The 22239-nt window shown below is 42.0% G+C and overlaps 2 protein-coding genes and 1 long non-coding RNA gene across 5 annotated transcripts in view; 1 reads left to right on the forward strand and 2 right to left on the reverse strand.

The window, feature by feature from the left end:
- PTPN22 (protein tyrosine phosphatase non-receptor type 22) overlaps positions 1 to 4990 on the reverse strand; it is a 60706-nt gene extending 55716 nt beyond the window's left edge. Inside the window, exon 1 of the mRNA XM_046645189.1 lies at positions 3357 to 4990. Within this exon, the coding sequence (XP_046501145.1) occupies positions 3357 to 3403 (47 nt within the window). The 5' untranslated portion in view covers positions 3404 to 4990. The remainder of the gene's footprint in view (positions 1 to 3356) is intronic.
- An 810-nt stretch (positions 4991 to 5800) lies between these two features.
- Positions 5801 to 7683, reverse strand: BCL2L15 (BCL2 like 15). Its single transcript, XM_046645195.1, has 2 exons — positions 6901 to 7683; positions 5801 to 6584 (listed from the first exon to the last, which is right to left on the reverse strand). Exons 1-2 carry the CDS (start codon positions 7025 to 7027, stop codon positions 6364 to 6366), a joined length of 348 nt encoding a protein of 115 aa, XP_046501151.1. The 5' UTR covers positions 7028 to 7683; the 3' UTR covers positions 5801 to 6363.
- Positions 7684 to 7862: 179 nt separating this feature from the next.
- On the forward strand, positions 7863 to 21424 carry LOC124229785 (uncharacterized). 3 transcript variants are annotated; one of them, XR_006885990.1, is made up of 6 exons: positions 7863 to 8151; positions 9084 to 9153; positions 10217 to 10270; positions 14868 to 15081; positions 17921 to 18122; positions 21203 to 21424. It is a non-coding gene; the product is annotated as an uncharacterized LOC124229785 (long non-coding RNA). The 3 variants fall into 3 exon arrangements; XR_006885988.1 differs by lacking the exon at positions 21203 to 21424 and having other exon boundaries at positions 17921 to 19523; XR_006885989.1 differs by lacking the exons at positions 10217 to 10270; positions 21203 to 21424 and having other exon boundaries at positions 17921 to 19523.
- Positions 21425 to 22239: the final 815 nt, after the last annotated feature.

Genomic DNA, 22239 nt, shown 5'->3' on the forward strand with positions numbered 1-22239 from the left:
GATTACCTACCCTATGTCACATGATTAGTCTATGGTGAAACTAAATTGTGAAAATCAGACAATCTGAATGTATGCTCAAATCTCTGAGCTACAGTATCTTCTTCCTGCAGCCCAATCACTGCAGCTCTCCTAGGACAGGGTGGCCTAGCAACAAGCACAACCCTAGGCAGGAGCTGCTTTACTCACGTGCTTGGTCTAATCCCCAGGGGCATCATATCCTCAGTCTCAAAATACTGCAGTATACTTGGAGCTAGATTCACATTCTGATGTTTTGTGGGTAATATAGGATGAAACAGGGAGCTGGTATGGCTAAGAGGGAAAAGAAAAGAGAAAGAGGAGGCTGCTCGCCTCTGACGTTTATCATTTGATATATTTTTTCAGCTTTATTGAGATATAATTGATATGTAATATTGTGTAAGTTTAAGTTGTACAACGTAATGATTTGATACATGTATGTGTTGTGAAATGATTACCACAATAAGGTTAGTTAACATATCTATCACCACAACTAGTTAAATAATTTTTGTATGTATGGTGAGAACCTCAAAAATCTAGTCTCGTAGCAACTTTCAACTATACAATAAAGTATTGTTAACTACAGTCGCCATAACATACATTATATCCCCAGGACTTTCTGTCTTACAACTGGAAGTGTGTACCCTTTGACCACAGTCACCTATTTCCCCCACCCCCACCCCTGCCCCTGACAACCACCACACTGTTCACTGTTTCTATATCATTCAATTTGGATTGCACTTAATGAGAATTAGTTCAAAGGAATAGACAGAAGAATTTTATTTCATGAACAGAACATTATAAATGTCAGTCAAAGTGAAAATAGTGATTTTGCCTAACAGGTCAAATACCACAAAACTCACCGTATGTTGAGTTTACAGTAACATAAAACACAGAGGAATACATCAAGTGTCTTAAGTTGTAGCAAAAAAAGCTAATTTTGCTAATTTCTACTAAAGAGAAATATGCAATCTCATTTCTGTATTATTAACCTACTATGATTTATCCAAGAATAGAGGAAACAGCATAACTTGAAAAAGTCAAAATACATTTGCAGCACTACATCTTTATTTCTACGCATTTAGGGGAATCAGATGGCTGGCTGGCTGAAGGGAGGGGATGTGGTTAGCTTTGTTAAACTTTAGCCAAAGCCACTAATGCCTCTCTTCAAAAATAGATACAGCAATGCTTTTCTTCTTGACAATCAGGTAAGTAGTTTGGTTTGGGGGCTTATGGATGAAAGAGTCTCTACTTGATGATTGCCTCCTAATGCATGAGATTACTAAGGACTATTATGAGATACGCAGACTATAGGACCATATGCTTCACTTTCAATCACTTGTGGTAGGGCCAAGGAAATGTATATCTTCTATTGACCACTCAGGAGTCACAGCACTCTTTGATTTGCCAAAGGTCCTAGAGAAAGTGTGGACTATACAAGAACTAACATTCTCAGACTAAATTCTGAAAAAACAGTTATTCTATCTACAATTGTGTTTGGCAGGAATGATCAGGATTGCAACAGAGTTTAAATTATTTAAGGAGAAATGTTCATTTAGCTTTAGAGCAAGAGTTTGCAAACTTTTTCTGTAAAGGTCCAGATAGTAAATATCTTCAGCTTTATGGCCGTATGGTGTCTGCTGTAACTACTCAACTCTGCTGTTGCAGTGCTGAAACAGACATAGACAATATGCAAACAAATAAGTGTAGCTGCATTCCAATAAAACTTTATCACACCAAAAAAGCAGCAGGCCGGATTTGATCTGTGGGTTGTAATTTTCCAACCCGTGCTCTAAAGTGATAGTTCTCAAACTCTGTATACGTACATCAGAATCACCTGTGGAACTGGTTAGAAAGATTTGATCCTGGGCCCCAGGTCACCCCTACAGAATCAGAATCTCTGGGAATGGAGACTGGAAATCAGCAATTTATAATGTCCACAAGTGGTATGCGAACCACACTTTGAAAAACGCTGTGGTATGCAGCTCACTTCATCTAAGCTGGGATGGGCTCTACTGTTGTCTATGTGGGTCAGCACTTCCTGCATCCTGTGGCAGTAAAAATGCAGTAACTGTTTGATTTTTCTTTGGCCCTTCTGGTAGAAGAGCACATGAACAAACTGCTATTTTTTGCTTCCAACTTGAAAATGCATAAAATAATTCTGCTCAGGTGAAATTAACATGAAATTCAGGTTTTGAATTTAAAAGAAAATCCTCAACTTAAAATAAGATTTTCCAACCAAAAATCTCCCTGAAATCCTTTAGACCACAAAGTTAGCAGACGAGATCTTTACCAAAGGACGAGGCTAAATCTGAAGGAATAGTTTACTGTATGCTCCCTTTTCTCCAAAATATCTCCAGTAAAGGCCTGCCCAGTTGCCTGGAATTCCACTACTAACAAGTCATTATTTTGTGTCTGGACGTCTTTGCTTCAACAGAACCTCATTAAAACTCACATAAAAACAGAAAGTATAAAATCTCAATAGACCTCTGGGAGCTGCTCCCAACTTTAACAATGAGTAGAAAATAAATTATTCAGCTAAGTTTAGTTCTGTCCAAAAGAAAGTGGTTTTTGATTTGGTTGTTTTGTCTGTTTTAACTGCCAGAAATCAATCACCCGATCAGTCAAAGAGGAAGCAGTGTTCAGGCTGGTAAACAGTTCCACCTCTCCTTCAGCTCTCCAGATTTTCCTAGGAAGGAAAATGAATATCCTGCAGTCAAAACGATGGTCTTCAGGAACTTCCTAAAGAAATGAGGAACGATCTGCAGATATCTCCAAGGAATACAGCTCTTACTAAGGCTTCTGCTGATCCTAGAAATGGAGGGGCATGCTCTATAAGAGCAGATGGTCTAATGATTACTAAGACATGGGCTTAGAATGCCTCCTATAGTTATCACTACAGCAGATGACACTAATTGTTTTCTGTTAGATAATAGTAAGATGATTCTGAATTTCCTCAAAACACAACCAAAGATGTTAGGGAAAGAAGACCCAGAAATTTACCAGAGAACAGAGTGAAGCCAGGCTGAGATGAGATCTCCATCACCAATATACTTTATAGATGATTATGTGTAGGAAGTGGAAACTAGTTTTACGGAGTTAGCAGTCAACATTTTAGGCAGCATGACTCTGGAGTCCAACACCCACAGGCTGAGCTTCTGACTGCTACCTTTTTCCATGGCAAAAAAAAAAAAAAAAATCCTGCCACTTTCAGCAAAGTAGGGAGGCCTGTTTTCCTACTTAGTTTCCAACTTACAGAAAGAATCATGAAGTGGAGTCCCAGGTGTTAGTACAAAAACAATGCAAATGGCCAGTAAAGCCAGGGGCCCCAACATACTTACCCAACCTCCCTGGCCCTGGATGAACTCCCGGACGGCGCTGTTCCCATTGATCATATTTGTCATGGGGATAGCCACCTGTCTTGCCCTTTCAGGGGCCAGGTGGGCCACATATTCCAGAAGTTTCACTGATACTGCCAGAAAGGCTCTCTCATAAGCTAAACTAGAATCCTGAGCACACCAGGTTTGGCTGAGAGATTTTACTGTGTCCTGAAGTATGGCTCCTGCCTGGGGAGAGACACAGGATATATCAGTGGAGTATCACTAAAAAAGTGCAGGAGGCTGCAGGTGCAGGAATCCAATAAAGCAAGTGTTCCCCAAAGAGTGGCAAATGTGCCACTTGTTGTTTCTGAGGTAATCTTAGGGAGTAGTTGGATAAACTTCTCTCATTTTATTATTTTGTTCTTGATTGTAATGGGTATTAAAAAGAAACATAAGTAGCCCATCAAATCCATGATTTCAGATATTATTGCTTAGGATGAACAAAATGATTGGAAGAAAAACAAAATCATTTGAAACAAAAATATTAAGTACATGATAGTACAGCTGGTCAAGTTGTGAAGGTATTGTTTGAATGACTGAAGTCTGGGGAACTCTAAATTTAAAAAAAAAAAAAAAGAGATTAGCTTTTCCTCTTCCTCTTTCCCTCCTGAAAAAATTTGGTTCAAAGGTATTATGTGGGACCAAGCAAGATCTTCTGAGGCGTAGTGTAGAGTGTCCATGGTGGTCAGAGCAGAGTGTCACAGCCCAAATAAGCTGAGAAGGGCATCCACATGAGGGTATCTAGATCTTGGTTTCCAAATATTGTTCTCCATTAAAAGAAACCAGAGCTTCCTGGAGAATGGGTGATTTCAGGCTGGTGCTTGGAAAATACAAGACAATCTGTCAGAAATTGAGGAAGTACTCGGAAAATTAGAGGAATATGCCGAAAAGACACAGCCCAGATTGAAAGGACTCCCACTGGCCAAAGCTGGGACAATTTGAGAACCCAAATAAATAATGAAAGTAATGGATTATAACCCATTGAATAAAGTAGGAATTCATGAGTCCATGTTTATATAAAAAAATGAATAGATTGAAATTTTGATGAGATATGGGATATTTACATGGTTTCAAGGTACCTCCCCACAAAACACTTATTAATTAAAAAAGGAAAAAATTAACTTTACAGTGGAGAAGACTTGCAGACACCATCTTAAGTGATTAAAGTTAACACCAGTAATGGGACAAATTGAAATCTATGCCCCTTGATAGGATGCAATGAGAAGAACACAGCAACACTTCTGTGTATTGCAACCAAAGGTACATATCCTGAGTCTATTCAAGAGTAGATATTAAACAAACCAAGTTAAGGAACATTCTTCAAAATAACTGGCTCATAATCTTTAAGTGTCAAGGTCATGAAAATCAAGGAAAGACTGAGGAACTATTCCAAATTGAAGGAGACTAAAGTGACATGACAACTAAATGCAATATCTGATTCTGGCCTAGATCTTTTTGCTATAAGTGACATCACTGAAACAATTGGAAAAACGTTTGAATAGGATCTGAGGATGAGATGATAATGTATCAGTGTTAATTTCTTGGTTTTGATGGGTAGATTGTAGTTTATGTGTGTGTGTGTGTGTGTGAGGAAGATTGGCCCTGAGCTAACATCCATTGCCAATCTTCCTCTTTTTGCTTGAAGAAGACGGTCACTGAGCTAACACCTGTGCCAGCTTTCTTCTACATTTTACGTGGGATGCCGCCACAGCGTGGCTTGACAAGCAGTCCTGGGTCCACACCCAGGATCCAAACCTGCGAAGCCCAGGCCACCTAAATGGAGCATGCAAACTTAACCACTATACCACTGGGCCAGCCCCAAGATTGTAGTTATATAAGAGAATGTCCTTCTTTAAAGGAAATATAAAAGTATTATGGGGTGATGGAACATCATGTTGGCTACTTACTATTAAATGATTCAAAAGGGAAATTCTTTGTATAATATACATGCAACTTCTCTATGAGTTTCAGGCTGTTTCAAAAAAATTGCTTTAATTAAAAAAAAGGTAGATTCAGCCATCAGCTACTTAGGAAATCTTCAGTGCAAACAATTAGGGGTAATAAGTCTAGCTCTGCCTGAATAGGCACACCACCCAAGCTGTACTCAGTAGAAAGAGTAAAGCATACTGGTCAAGAGTGTTGTTCTAGAATTAGTCTGGGTTCACATCATAATTTCAGCACTTTCTGAATAACCTAATTATCTGTTCCCCTATTCCTCAGTTTCTTTATCTGCTTAAATGGATATCAAGTCAGAAAATACTTACTGAGCACCTATTGTATATCAGGTACTATTCTAGCTTTTGTGAATATAACAACGAACAAAAGAGGTTAGATGTTGCTCTCACAGTGTTATATGCAGATGAGGAGAGATTGTGCTATGGATAATAGTTTCTGTAATACTTCATTAGGAGGTGTAAGGATTCAATGAGATAATAAGTGTAAATCACTTAGAATACTATCTGGTACATGGTAAGTGATGAGTTAATATTAGCTGTCATTGTTGATACTAATCAGCAACATCTTCTAGAACATTGTCTATGGTCTTTATATGCAATACAAAGTTGAAGTTCTACTGCCAGTAATCAGCATTCTGATGAAAACCCTAGTGGGCTGCTTTAAGTACTTACCCTTCATTGCATCAGACTTGTCAACTGCCTATCCTTCTTGTATAGTTTCATTGCTGGACCTTGGGAGTGGGGGGCAAAGATGCCCATTTCCGGCAAAATAAATATTAAAACAGGAGCATAAAAGAATAAAGTGCTTTTCCACAGATAAATTGCTATAGATGTGCTGTATGCCACTAAGCACAGCTCTGATGAAAAACAAATGGAAACAATCTGAAGGTTGATCAGCCTGTGCCAAAAGCTTTCCATCTCAATACCACTTCAGCTTTTATTAACTCCTAAAGAACTGACAATTGGAGAATTCCTGCTGTATCTCCTTGGATGAATGTAAGCCCCCCAATCTTTCACAGAACATTTCTAGTCACAGTTGTAAATAGTAAGAAAAGCGTGCCTGAAGTAGGAAAAAAGCAGCAAACAATAGAAAGAAGTAGTAAAAACCTGACCTGTCCCCGAATGGTTTCTGCAATGACATTTTTGGCAGAAGCTTCCAATTCTCCGTTGAACTCATCACCCAACATCCGCAGGCGGCCAGCAATGATGGCCACGTCAAAAGAGCACTCCTCTCCTAAGACAGAGGGAACACATTCACATTTGTCACAAGGCTTGAAGGGATGGCAAGTCCCAGGAATTGGGGCATTGGAGAAAGTTCTCTAGACCTTTAAACAATTTTGGCATCATTCTCACTCAAGAACATCTTCAATGTTCTGTCAACACCATTAGTCAGAAAATCTCCCTTCACTGAGAATCTCCTTCCCTTCCATGAAGACTTCAGGTATTGGTGAAAGCTTAGAGTTTGCCTTTTGAAGCTTAAGAGGAAATGAGAAAGTTTACTCAGATTCTTTCATTGGCCTGCAATCACCACCTCAGGCCAGGAGCCTTACCTGAATCTGGTATGTCTACACCACGTAGCTCCCGGTTAGCAACCTGTAACGTGGTGCCTAAGAAGTCTGCGAGTAGAGAATTCACAATGCATTCCGTTTGCTCCTCAAAAGTTTGAGGGCTCTTCATTTTAGATGGTTGCTGCTGAGTTTTGCTTTTTCACAAAACAAGTCTTTTTAGCTGAGCAGGAAGTCAGAAACTGGTAAACCAGCAGGTGTGTCTAATTCTGGTAAAGTTTCCTAATGGGACATGTAGTCCTAGAGCCTGTCTCACCACTTTTCTTCAACAACAGCTGCTCCAAAAGGTAGGACGTCTCTGAAGATCCTACCCACACAAAACTGGAGAGATTTCTTGAAGATTTTCAGTTCCTTATCCCAGAACTATACTCTAGCCAGTGCCTAAGATTAATGAGTAACTTTTATAGTTAGATAGCCAATCTAGAACTGAAATAGAGTTGAGGAAGAGCCTCTTGTGTAATTTCTTTAAGAAATACTTCCTGTTAGGTTTTGTGTATGGTGTAATTTAAAGAAGGAAGGTTTTGAAATTATAATAGACGAGCATTCAACTCCTGATTATGGCATTTATTTGCCATAATCTTACATTGATTATTTACTGAGTACTTATGTGTAAGGAACTATACTTGGTGCCACAAATAATACAGAAAAACGACAAAAATGACACAGACACAGTTCTTATCTTCATGGAGCTTACACTTCAGTGTGAATGACAGATATTACATGATTAATCACATAATTTCTTGTGCTTATTGAGATACAGTGTGTGATTACAACGTGTAACAGGGAAACAAACGTAGGGGTTTAGAAAGTCTTCTTTGAAGCAGTAACATCTGAAACGAGCTCTGAAGGACTCCATTAGGAATCCATTAGGCAAAGAGGAGGAATAAGACCATTCCAGATGGAAGGAATGGGATATATAAAAGCTGAGAAAGTGAAAAAAAACCTTGGGCATTTGACGAATTATAAACTTGGGATAATACAAAGTATTTTACATGGAAATTATGATGATTAAATAAGATAATGTTATGTGGAATGACACAGCACCGGCTGACATGCAATAAACGTTAAATGTCTTCCTTTTAATCAAAGACCTAATGACCAGGATGAAAGTATCGGACACTGGATGTTAATAGATGAAGGGGGATCTGCTTAGTGTGACTGGCCTTGTCTGAACTTATTTGCAGAAAGTCAAATCAATCACGATGAGGTGGAAGACCAAGACCCAATATGCCCCAGGTAACTCTGGAGACTCATAGGCTGTAATTTCAATGGTGACATGTGGAGACTGCATTTCAAGGGAAAAACAGAACGTGCTGAATATACCTATTTCATCCATTCTCCAATCATCATGTATCCATTTTAACAATGTTGTCTATCCTCACTGCGGCATGTGCAGAAGTTCCTTTTATTGATCACTCAATATCAGTAATCTGCAATCAGTTGAACTTGGTGAATTAATCAATCATAGGGATTCCCTGAATTCCCCTGTTCTCTCCTTTTGTTAAAACCAGAGAGGCGTATTTGCCTCTGCCTCTTTTATGTTACCACACTGCTGATAAACTCTAGCAAAAAAGTAACTGGAAAAAAATTCACATCACATCACAATATTGAGAGAAAGAAGCTTTGAAGACACAAGATCTCTAGGTGTTAATGATGCTTTAAAGCTTGTATTTACTTGGTAAGTGAATGTAGCATCAACAATATTTGTGCAAAAGTGTTGAAGCCACTTTTATGATTCTCCACATGTGCTGTGAGTCATGAATTCTATTCAACCATAGTTTATGCTCATAAGCTAGTTATATGCCTAATGCATTGAGCACCTTCTGTTCTCTCTCTCTCTCTGTCTCTCTCTCTTTCTGCCTCCTTTTTTCTCTCTCTCTACATCCCTCAAGGCAGCCACACTCTGCCCCTGAAATAAAGAGGATAGTTTTTCTCTCATTAATGGGTCTGTGCCTTTGCTGTGGCTACACATCTATGCCTTCTATCAAAACCAGCTAGGATGCTGCAGTGTCTATCCTTCTGGCTGTAATCTTCAATCCTCGCTACCACACCAGGCTCAGCAGGGAGCTGCTCGTGATGGTAGAACATAATGGCCCATGGGACTGATCGGATGAGTGCTGTTTGACTTCTTCAGTTCTTCTTGGCCAGTCTGACTCTTTGACTCCTAGTGTCTTTACAGGAGAGCTGCCATCTTCTCATGTGAAGAAATGGAAGTGTGTTCTGCTCTGGATGTAGCCAGTGAGTACACCCTTGTCAATATGATAAAGCTCCAACTAGGCCACCAGATAGACCTCATATTTTTGTATCCCTCACCTCTGCCTGCCTGTGCTGAGATTTGCCATCCCTGTGTGCAAGACCTATAGACATATTGGTTTGAATCAGGCTCTAGGATTTAGTTTTAAGCACAGACATCAGATGGGTTTGGGAGCCACCCTCTCTTCCTCATCCCAGGCTATGCCTATTACTTCTGGCTCCAAGTTAGCACACTGGACTCAAGCCAAGTGTGACAAACTCACACTCTCCTCTGCAGCACAAGCACAAAGGTGTCTGTCTTTGTTCTGATTTCCATCAAATGTCTCTCCTCACCTGCAATGCTCTCATTTTCATACCTGAAAAATATCCCTTGAATTTCTATACCTTTCCAGAGATACGGGCAGCCTGATCTACATCTTTGGATTTGTTGTTCTGATTTCACTTCTCTCATCCCCAGGTCTGTCTCCTCTAAATTGGCTATCTCAGCTAAGCACTCATCTGAGTACCAGGACATAAACACCTCTACTGTTACCTTGCTTTTCTGTTTCCATGAAGCAAGGCTGAGCCCTGGCTTTCCCCCACCCCACGAATGGCCACTGTTTCTGTGTAGCATCTAAGATTCATTTTGATTTGAGGGTTAGTGGATTCCATACATCAGTCTAGTCTCAGCGTATAAATTCCGCTAAACCATCAACAACCAGCTGATCTGATGAGAGAAAGCTGAATATTCAAGTAATCCATTTAGAATGCAGGTAGGCTAGTTCCCCAAAATCTGTAAGGAAAAGATATGTTTAACTGTTTTCACAGACTCAGGAGAGAACACTGTGATAAGGCTCTACCAGATTAGGGAGATATTGCCCGATGGCTCAGGAAAGCAAACCAAGGCAGTTTCACACACACAACCTGAGAGTTTCTGGAATATTTCTCTTAGAGCATCCCGTTGTCCCACTGAGGATATTTATGTCCCTGTGCTAGTACTGAACACTGGATTATTAATGTACAAAGGGGACTGCTTAATGTGACCAGCCCTGTCTGGATTTATTTGTAGAAAAACATACTGATCTTGAGGAGGAAGAAGACCAAGTCCGCATATATGTTCCAGGTAACTCTGCAGAATTGTGGGTCTTCATTCAATGGTGGCATCTGGTGATCTCAGATCTAGGGAACTCAGAAAGGGCTGAATAGACCTATTTAGCAGACTCAGACACCCACGAAGTGTCCCTTCTACAATGGTGTCTGTTTTCACTGTGGTACGTGTACAGGCCCCTTTATTTATCCCTCTCCAATTAGTAACTGAAGTCAGTGATGCAGGTGAACTAATTACTCACTGGATTTTTCTCCTGTTCTCTCCTTTTTATAACAACCACATATGATGCTTATCTGCCTCTGCCAGTTTGGCATTACCATGTTGGCAGGTATTTCATGGCAAGGAAAGTGACTAGAAATAAAAATTCCTATTATGTCTTAGTTCTTGGAGAACCAGGCCTTAAAGAACACAGAATTTCTAGAGGTCTATAATGCTGCCAGAGCCTGTGTCCACTTGGCTGATATGTGTATATTTACACAAAATTTATGCAGAAGTGTTGAAGCCACCTTTATGGTTTTCTGAGTGCACTGTGTGTCCTGACTGTTCTGTTTAGGGGAGTTCAGTCTTCTTCCTCGGGAGCTCACTTTCTGGTCAGTGCTCTGAGCACCTCCTGCTCGCTCTCTCTCCCTCTTTCTCCTTTCCCATTGCAACCACACTCTAGCCCCAGATAAAGGAGGATTGTTTTATCTCGTTTGATGGGCATTCCCATTTGTTTTCTGTGACCAGACCTCCCATCAAAACCAGCTCCAGGATTCTGTGTTTCCTAATCCCTTCTGTTTAATCATCAGTCCTCCTGACCCCACAAGGCTCAGCAGGGAGCTGCCAGCGATAGAAAGAATGAAGTCCCACAGGACTCACTGGATGAATGTTATTTGACTCGTTCAATTGGCCATGACCTGTCAGCCTACTGTAGGCTGTACAGAAGGGGCTCATTATTATTTGATGAACAGGAAGTCTTCTCAGCTCTGGATATACACAGTGAGTGCTCCTACTGTAAAGGGCAGAAAGTTCCTAGTGGGTCCCTGGTGGCCTCTATATTCTTTGTCTCCAACAACCTGTATAGGCTGAAAGATGTAAACAGGCTCTGTAGACTGTCTTGGTTCGAATTACGCTCTTGGATTTAATTTTAAAAAGGCATCATGTGGGTCAGACAACTTTCTTTTCTTCTTGTCCCAGGCTACCCTCCTATCACCTGGTTCCTGTTACAAGTGTAGGCTGTTGGTATCAAGGCAGGCTAGAGAGGGGAAATGGAGGGATAATGGCAACATCTCGGCCACTGCTATCTCACCTGGAGAACAGTCCTGTGTAACAGGCCTCTTTTTTTCAAGATAAGACTTCTCATACTCATGAAATGGTGTTGCTACTTGTATTTCTTGAGTAGTTTCTTGCAGACTCTCTAGTTTTCCTCACAAGTTTACAGTCTGCTCCATATGTTCAGCATCTGTTATGTTCTTCCCAAGCTCAAGTTTTTTCCCCTGGGTGCCCACCTCCCTCTGAAGCATTTAGATACCACATCATGAACACCAAACCCTGCCTGTGCCCATGGTTTCAATGAAGCCAAATCTCTGGCTCTGGTTTTCCATCCTCCACAAATGGCCATGATTTTCATCCTCTGTGCAGCACCAGTGACTTCTTCTATGTGTGGGTTATAGTTTCAGTCATATACCTAGTCTCAGTGGTATAATCTCATGCAAACTATCAACGACCTGTGTACCTAGTGGGGGTGTTGCCCTAATTTATGAGCAAAGCACAGCAGTTCCCCTCTCCATAATGTCCAGAAAAGTCATTTCTGATGAGTGAGAGCCCGTTAGGGCAGCAGTTTCATAAGGTGTGCAGTTTAAAACTCAATTGTCGCTTCTTCCACTGAGGCTATTCTTTGGACTTCTCTTCTGGGAGAAGCAGTTGTAATGTTAGGAGACTTTATTCATCAAATCATCTTGTAGGAAGATCAAGATACTCTGTGATGTTCCTTGGTATATCTGACTATTTTATAGTGAAATTGGCCATGAACAATTTTGTCCCTCAACCTTTTTGGGTCAGCAAGTGCCTTTTCACGCTGGAACCATCCTCTTCCCAGTTTCCCATTTGTCCCTAAGGTGCAAAGAAACAGAGGCTTTCTCAGGATCCCAGCAATCCTCAAACCAGAAATGAAACGCAGTTCTTTTGCACCTGTTGTCTGCCATGCCTGTACCAAGTGAGCTCTGTGTTGCTATAACCCTTTCAGTCCTCACAAAGACACTCTCAAGTAGGTATGGTTCTCAGAGCCGAGAGTGCTGAGGTTCCGCAACATCACTTCACCTGCCCAGGATACCTGGCCAGTGCACAGTGGGACATGGGCCCCTCATCGGCCTGACTCCCAGCTCAAGTTCTGTTCACTGCTCCCTGTACTCTGACTCAGAGACTCAGCAGGGGCAGTGCTCACCCTTTCTTCTTTGCTTTGTACCAAATTAACTGAAACAATTTTAAACTTAAAGAAAAAAGTCATAAGACTAGTCCAAAGAACTCCTGTGGCCCCTTGCACAGATCCATCAACTCTAGTCTCTAGTCTAGTCTTGTTGTGTGAGCAGAACCTCGGCTCATCCAGTTCCTCCAGGAGGAGCCACACCTCCTAAGGCTCTCTCTTTGTGGGAAATCAGTCAGGGGCTGGAGTCTGTGTCCCCACCATCCCCTGCTGCCAGGGGTCTTCTGCCCTCACTCAGAGTTGTCCTTGTAAAGCTGCCCAGCTGTGTCTCAGAGACACCGATGGCCAGGTCTAGGTTCCCATGAGGAGATGAGAAGTGCTCAGACACATGTCTCAGAAGTGAGATGTGTGTGATATGGCATGGCCTTACTCACCCATTATTCAAAATGGGCCAGGAGAGGCCAAATTTCCCCACACAAATGGGCTGAGATGAAGGAGTGGAACGTCTAAATTATACATGGACTATGCTGTGCATGGGTTTGCAGATGACAATGTGTGAACAGTGTGTACAGCAGCAGCAGGGCCACAGGCAGTCTGCTCCACCCTGTCTTCTCTGTACAAGGAGAAACCCTGTAGAAACGGTGGAAACACAACCTAAATTATAACTTGATCTTTTATTAAGGGCTTTCCCCCACCTGCCAGACTAATAACATAGGATGACACTTCAGATGTTGATAAAATGTTTTCTCTTTTCTCCTGCAAATGCAAAGAACTTTCAAAGCATAGTTTTAATAAAAACCAATAGTTAGGAAAAGAGGGATAAAAAAACATGATGAAATTAAGCAGTGATAAAAACAATCTTAGACCTTGATTCAATTAACATTTGAGAATGGGGATACCTGGTTTTGACAATTCTTTCACCAACCAGATTTTTTAATTTAAGAGGATTACTCTTTAGCCCAATATGAATTATAATATCTTATTAAATGTCCTAAATTATGATGAATAATGAATAATAAACTGTGCCTCAAGGAAATATGGAGGGCACACTAGCCCGAGAGAAGAGCTGGTGGAAAAGACCTGGAGGCTAGAAGGGCATCTGGTGCAGGGCTGGGGTCAGGGAGCGGCAGCCTGACTCTGGAGGACTGTATAACGGTGCCGTGGGAAGTGATGCTGGAGAAGAAAGAGAGGGGCCAGAGGAGAAAAGGACAGGAAAGGAAGGTGAGTGGAGAGTATGTGAAGCAGAGAGGGAGAAGTGGTTCTCACAGAGGAGTAGACCTCTGATCAAACAGGATTTCGGGGTAATAAGATGGGTGAGACATTTGATAGTATGGAGAGAACAGAGTCAGAGAAAGCACTTAGAAGGGTTGGGTAAATCAATGATAAGAGTCAGATAAAGTATGTGATCTGGAAGACTAAATGGTAACAGAAACATGAAGACATTTTTAAGAAACAATTAGGGGCCGGCCCCGTGGCTGAGTGGTTAAGTTTGCATGCTCCGCTTCAGCGGCCGTGGTTTGGCAGTTCGGATCCTGGGCGCCGTCATGGCACCACGCCTCAGGCCATGCTGGGGCAGTGTCCCACATAGCAGAGCAAGAAGCACCTATAGCTAGAATATGCAACTATGTACTGGGGGGCTTTGGGGAGAAGAAGGAAAAAAAAGGATTGGCAACAGATGTTAACTCAGGTGCCAATCTTAAAAAAAAAGAAAGAAACAAACAATTAAACAAACCTTGGTGAGAATGAGGATGTGTAGAGGGGAGGGGAGGGGAGAGTCCACAACAGGGTGGAGCAGGCCCTGTGGGCCCCCACCCCGCCTGAGCCCAACCTGGATTGCCATGAGGCTCTTTGAAGTCTTTGGTTAGCCTACTTTCTGAGAATATGTCTTCATTTCACAGTAGTAATAAACATGTTTGATTAGCAAGTGCTGCCCAGACTTCACGGCTGGGAGTGTGATAAAAGGGTTGTGCACTGTATCACCTCCCTGAAGAACCACAAAGTTTGATTCTGTAGCACTTCTGGCCCCTAAGTTTCCAATAATAGACTTGGACCTCTACTACATTACTTATAGCTGCTATTACCCCCAAGTGGCAATAGAATATATATGTGTGGGTGAGTGGAAGGGCAGTAAAATGTTACAGACAACAGGAAGTAAGTCACAGTAAGATCATGAATAACAGTGGATCCTGTTGGCTGTGGTTTTATTTTCAGAGCTGAGTTTGATGCTTACCTTGGAATGAAGAATGCTCCCAAGCTGGAGGGTGATTGTCTTGAGGGCTCAGCTGCCAGCAAGCATAGATGTCAAGTCATTGGCCACATTAATTTCTTAAGAGACCTGAAACAGAGGATTATCAAAAGAAAATTCCAGCTCAGCAAGTGGAGACTAGCATGCAGATTCCCTGGCCTTCAAGCTTAGGGTCCAGAGGTACTCACATCTGGGGCTCTCAGATGCACTTATTCCTTCTTGCTCTCTGTCTAAGGTTATAGATCAGTCTCCCACTCTTTTCTTCGTTTGTTCATTCTAACAGCTGAGGCTACCTCTGCCTGGTCTCACCTCCGTTTTCCTGGGGGCTGCAATTCTTCCAGGCCCTTCCATCTCTATCTCCTGTTTGCACTCTGAACTCTGCTGTGTTCCCACTGCTACTGTCCTGATACTCTCGCTCAACTTTCCTCTTAGCCATGGGGAAGCCTGGCCCCATGGTCCTCCTCAACACAAGAGCATCATTTAGCCACTGAACACACGGCACTTTGCCTGAAATCACGCACTCTCTTGGCTTCTTCGCCTTCCCTTCCCAGCTTCTCCGACTCCAGTGCCTCTTTCTACCGGGAGTATTGTCCTAATGAATCACTTGCACATGGATCCTCCCCCTGGGTTTTTTAGGGAACCTGACCTAGGACAAACCTTAACCCTCAACTTCTCCATGTGAATAAGAAGTGTTAACACTGAGGAGAAAGAGCCCTGATTACCAAAACTAAATTAGAACCTGGGTCACAGGTGGGAGTCCTGGACTGGTCTGCACTCAGTTTTCTCCTCAGCCCCAGATGTGCAGGCCTCTGCTAATCTACATGGGGCTTCCAGGACTCAGTGTCCCCACCTCAGGGCCTCACTGGAGCTGGCTTTAGGTGGAGGACAGTAGATGGCACCCTAAAGGGAAACTGATGCAGAGGCCATGTTTCCAAAATGTAAAGAGTGTGAGCTGCTTTGGCATTCAGGCATCTCCCCTGTTCACTCCATTACCACTTCTACATGTTCAGTGAAGAATCTGGAAAAGTGAACTGAGGTGAATCTGAGGTCAGAGCATATAGAAGAGCACTGTAGTGGAATAACTTTAGGCCAGCTTTGTGAAGACCCAAGGAGATACACAAGAATATAAGACAAGTCCAATTGAGAAGGACTGTGATTCATCTGAGGTTGTCAGCAGGAAGACCAAAATCTTTAGGGCCAGTGGGAAGGAAGCTCATAGCGGAAGAGACGTGGAGAAGAAAAAAGAGTGATGTGAAACAGAGGAGGTCTAGTGAGTAGTTCAATATTATGCTGTCATAAAATAAACGCTGAGTGAGCTTTGAACTGACAGGAAGCCTTCGCCCAATACCTTGAAATTCTGATTTAAACATTCTGGAGTGGGGTTGGGTATCAGTACTTTTAAAAAGCATCCCCAGGATGCATCTAGAAATTAGAAGGACCATGGATCTAGCAGGATCTCAGTCACCTATAGAAGTGTCCCATGTGTGTGCTTACTTCACAGAAAAGCTGAATATCAGCCATGGATGGACTTAGCATTCCTCCTTCAACAAAACTCTTTGTACAGCCTGGAGAAAACAGAAAAGAAAAAAGAGAGATTGATGGGTTAGACATATGCTCTCTCTACTTGGATCAAAGTTTCTCACAATTTTTATAGGACAAGATACAGTAAGAAATAAATATTACATAGAAACCCAGTGTACAAAAAATAATACCTCCTCTTATTACAAGTAATGGAACTGAGGGCTTTCTTTTTCTGCTTTAAAATGAAACCTGCAGATCACTATTTACTAAACAGATTTCACAGCTCACAAATTGGTTCGGACTGCAGATTGAAAAAATTATTTTCTATCAAATTTTGTCCTTATGCAAAATCCCAATAGAGATTCTTAGGTCTCCTTCTCCTATGTTTATCCTTTCTCGTGCCCTTCTTTACCCTAGCGTACAATATGAAGAGACCCTTTCCTTAGGGGGAAGTTTGGGAAAAAAGTGATGAGAATCTACTATGAGCAAAACTAATGCTCTCCCACTTTCACTTCAGAGTTTTGGGGTCACCTATTGAGACTCTTCCTGGAAATGCCCTGAGGTGTATCCTGGCCTGAAATCACCTTCAGAGAATGTCGGTGTCCATGGAATGAAAATAAGTGTGGCCATTGTTCCACTCCCTGCTCTCTTTTTGCTTCCATTTGAGTTTCTCCCTTTTTGGGTCTTTCCTCAGCTCCTTTGGAGCAGAATTTCTCTGTAAAACCTTATTCCTGTTCAGCCACGGTGACCGAACAGCTTCTACTGGCTGTTGACACCTCCAGGTTGGAGCCTTTCCTCTCCTTTCCACCAAATGTATGGAAAGGGCCTGAGACCTGGGTTCTAGTTCCAGGGTTATCAATAACAGGTCACGTGGCTTTAGTTAGGCCTTAGCCCCTTGGCACCACAACTCCTCATCTGTAAAAGGTGGAACTAGATTTAAATATATTCTGGGGTCCTTGTTGGCTCTCACATTCTAGGGCTCTTCCCATAACCTGCCCCTCCTTCTCAGAGGACTGAGACATAAAGAAAAAGAGGTGTGTTTCTATCCGGGGTCCTCTCCTTCTGACAGCAGTCTGGTTCTGAATGTGTGTGATGGATGCTACTAAGCACATCCCTCCCTGGGAAGTATGAGAAAACCACCACTTTGCTCCAGAGGAAGGGGATTCAGGAGTGAAGTGGCTGCTGAGGACAGGGTGGTGGGGATCTGGCTAAGGCTCTGTAGCAGCTCTCAGCTGGGATGTCACCAGGCTCCTGGTGGGTGAGGACAGGGCTCCCTGGATCCCGCACCACAGGTTAATGTAAGTTTAGGGAGATTTCACTTCTGTCTTGTGGGTCTCACTTTCCCCTTCAGCCAGTCTGATGCTTCCCCTTCAGCTCCTCCTCTGAATGGGAGCTCAGCTTGCTCCTGGCCTCTGTCACCAGGTAGCCATCCCTCCAGGCTCAGCTATCAGCAGGACCTGACAAACTCTCACATTGGATTTTTTTTTCTCTCTCTCAGATACCAAGTACTTCTGGAATTAAGAAAAAATATTACTGATTTGAAAGAAACTGCCTCATAAAAAATAGCTTCTCCACTTGATGAAAAAAATCTAAAACAGCAAATCAAGTGAAAGCCCAAATGGACCACTGGAGGGATCCTTTACAGAGAGTCAACATCACAACCACAAAAAATTCTCCACAATTTTTACTCCAAAAAACAGGTGTGATGGGAGAAATCCCAGCCCTTCAGCCTCCAATTGTGCTATATCGCTAAGGGGACAAAAGCCTAGATCCACACAGTTTTGAGAGTCCATCACCAAAATCAGGAGCAACTGGAAAAAGACAACATGAGGAACTGGACGTTCTTTGCCACCAGCAGGGCTGTGCTAGGAGCAGACAGCATTAACTGTGCGGAGGTCTTGTTGAGAATGTTTAGTCTGAATTTAATCGTGAGGTCATTATCAGACAACGGCAGAATTTAGACCGCTGAACAAGTCAACTGGCCTGTCTTTCTTCAAACAGTCAATGTTACCACAAGTAAGACGACAAAAAGGAGAAGAGATATGTTGGGATCCAAAGGACTGAAAAGATTATGTTACTATGTTTCTTTAGTCCTTTTGAGCCGAAGACGTTCCTCACCTTTTTGTGATTGCCTGCGGTGGTGGTGACGTTGCCTTGTTTGTAGAGGACAGGTCAGTCGTCTGGCTCAATGGTCTACATTCTCAAGTTGTCTGACCATTTCCTCATGATTAAATTCAGGCTCACACTTTTGCCGAGAACACTTCACAGTTAATGCTGTGTGCTTCCTAGCGCAGCCCACCCAGAGACCAGAATGACCAGTTTATCCACCACCATTACTGTGAGAACATTGATCACTTTGTTATGGAGGGGCCTAGGAGATCTGTCCATTGTAAAGACACATTTTATTCTTTCTATAATCAGTAATTTGGGGAAAGGTACTTTGAGAGTGTGTGAATATCCTCTTCTCTAAAGATCTTTTTCTAAAACTTTTACCATCCATTCATGATCCCTGCTGTGTGTCGATTGTCATATTGGTGTTCGCACATTGGAGATCTTCCAATTTTATCATTCCTATATACATGTATTTGCTGGCCTTGTGCTGTGGAAAAGAACATTCCCTCCCCCTTCCGTATCATTAACATTTTTGTTTTGACTATCAATGTGGAATCATGGATTTTTTACATTCAAAACTATAATCCATTATAATCATGATATATTTTGGTGGATATGGCTAAAAATCAATATAAATATTCTTGTTTCTCCTGTTCATATTTATATGCTAAAGTTTCCTATGTAAATAAAATTTCCTCCGTCATCTCTTGTTTGGTGGAGCCCATCCTTAAAAGACTTCTTGTGATGGAGTCAGGACTCCCTGAGTGTTGAGTATTTAATACTCTTGTTCTACTGCCTTGATGCATGGACAGCTTGGTGGAATATAAAGTACTTGCCCACAATGGCTTTTATTGAATTTTGATAAAATATTGTCTTGCTTTGTGTGTTCTATTGAGTTGTAGAAAGTAAATTGATTTTCTCTGTATTGTATGTGAATTGGGTTTTTGGGGGGTGTGGGGACAAGGCTGGAACTTCTGAGGACCTTTTTTTTCTTTTTCTTTAAAATCTATTAGTCTAAGAGGATAGGTCTTAGAGTTGACCATTCCAGTTCTAGTTCTCCCAGGTATCTATGATTTTCTCTCTGATCCTTTCTCATTATCTTTTATTCATTTCTGTTCTGTTTGATGCTATCATTTCTTAATTAATGTCTCTTACAATTTAGACAATCATGTTGCCCTCACAAACCTTCTCATTTAGCCTCTTTTTCAGAGAATTTTCTTAAATTTTTTCCTAAGGTCTGCCAATTCTAATTTCTCATTTCCTGTTTCTTGTCCACTTCTCTTTTTAGTTGTGTTTTTCTTATATGAAGTTTTAGGTACTTTTTGTATCTACAAATACTTTGTTAGGAACATTTAATTCAGATTGGAATGCCATTTGACACTTTTCCTACATTTCGTGATTGATTTTGAGGGGTGTCATATCATGAACTGAAATCTTTGACTCTATTTCTGTTTTATCTTCTGTCCCCTTGGAATACATGTCTGCTATTTGATTTTCACATTAATATGCTCAGGTTTACCTGAATAAGAAACACAAGTTCTATGTAGGAAGGAATGAGTGCTCTGAGAGACTTAATCGATTTCTTAGTTCTGGATCTCTCTCTTTGGTGCAGTTCCTCTAATAGAAGTGAGGTTGGGGATAGGCATGGTGTGTCTTCTGATTCGAGGATTCTGTTTTCTTCCAGGAAGACCTTTAATCTCTACCAGTTGCTTCATTCTTCTCTTTCCTTTCCTTTTCCTTTTTTTTTTTTTTTTTTTGTGAGGAAGATCGGCCGTGAACTAACATCTGTTGCCAGTCTTCCTGTTTTTTCTTGTTTTTCACTTGAGGAAGATTGGCCCTGAGCTAACATCTGTGCCCATCTTCCTCTACTTTATGTGGAATGCCACACAGCATGACTTGACAAGCGGCACTAAGTCCACGCCTGGGATGGGGGCATACAAACCCCAGGCCAGCGAAGTGGAGCGCGTGAACTTAACCACTATGCCTCAGGGTCGGCCCGCTTTATTCTTTTCTTCATCACAAGGCTCCAAAACACTACCTTCATCCAGGCCTCCCCATTGGCCCTGGCAATTGCGCCTTTCCAAGAATGTCACCTCTGGTTCTCTGCACTATGGAACCCCTTCCTTTCAATTCCCCAGCAGCCAGAGCTGTAGTCCCAGGTCTCAGGCCTGCTCTGCATTTATTGCACTTTCTTTCTGTGGAGAATTTCCCTGTGTTCCGTCTGGAGCAGGTCCTCCCTGCTGTCCTCTCCTCTATGTGCATGGTCTTTGCTGACCCCTCAGCTGCTGTGTGGCTCCCAGACCTGGCTAAATGCAAACCGATTGGAGTCCCTGGTGGTTTAGGGTCAGGGTTATGAATGGTGTTTTTGACTCTTGTAAGACAATAGAAAATATTATTTTATTTGATCAGTGAACAAACGTTGCTGAGAGCTTCCTCAGTGCTTAGCTTGGTGCTGGAAGCCATGAATGCAGAGATGAATAAAATATTCCACCTTTCACAGAGCCCTCAGTCTAGTACCCAGGAAGTGATGTGAAGTGTAGTGGTGGTGGGTCACTGGAGAAAGTAGCCAATGCTGCTTAGCTATGACTTCAGTGGTTGTCCTTGTCCCTCTTCTGTTTTTGTCCAATGCCTGCATGACCTGTCCTGGCTCAACAACCCTGGACCTCAGCCAGAAATCAGCCCCTCTGGGTACAACCAACACCTGTGCTCCATGTTGGCTCAAAGCAGTCAACACTACCAAGGTCTCCAGAGGAAACTACTGATATCAGTAGCTACTGTCTATGTCTTCGCCAGCTGGAGAAATACAGAGGCAAGTTTGATAAGTCTTACAGGTTTGTCCTTGCCACAGTGATCAATGATGATCTGTCTTCTCTCTGATAAGTTAAATGCTTTCCAGACTTCAAGAGTCTCTCCCCACATCAAAAATAATTTAAATATTGACCAAATTCCTATACATTTATAACTTGGTACTTTATCCTCAAATTTTAGATCAAATAACTAAAGTAAAAAAGGAGTAAAGCAACTTCCAAGTTTGTAGTGAGAAGGTAGGGGTGGTCTGGGACTAAAATCCTGGTTTTCTGATATTGAAGTGGTTAATAAACCCAATGACTTTTGTTCTCTTAGAAACAGAATAAACTAACCCTCCCTGTGTCACTCCCCTATTTATCCTATCAAGTTCTGTAAAATATAACATCTCTGCTCATCTAGATCACGTGGATTCTAAATTAGTTGAGCTACATGAATGCATTTACTGAGCCCCTGTGGGGAAAGCATTGTGCTGATTACACTGGAGGATACATTTCTTACTCAAGAGAGCTGAAAGATGTCTGTTCCCAGCTCAGCCTGAGTTCTCTGTAAGTGAGAACATCAGTAGCAGACACAGTGGCCTCATCCTGGGGAAAGAGAAGACAATGAGGAGGAGTGATGGCAGTCCCTGGATTTATACCTCCTGAAGAGTCAGGTCAAAAAGCATCTGGAGAATCTCCTCCAGAGAATGTCCTGGCTGCCAACTATCATAGTTGAATGTCACAAATTCTTGGCATGGACCCCTGTCCTGTGTTTCATTTCACAGATCCTATTTAGATAGTAGCAAAATCAAGAGAAAAAGCAGAGGGATACACTGGAAAATACTGAATAATGTGTGGTTGGGCAATGACTCTCAAAAGAGTTCAAGATCTACTTATAAGTGAAGTCTTAGGGAATACA

Source organism: Equus quagga, chromosome 18 (genome assembly GCF_021613505.1).
Source record: "Equus quagga isolate Etosha38 chromosome 18, UCLA_HA_Equagga_1.0, whole genome shotgun sequence".
In the NCBI taxonomy this organism is placed as follows: Eukaryota; Metazoa; Chordata; class Mammalia; order Perissodactyla; family Equidae; genus Equus; species Equus quagga.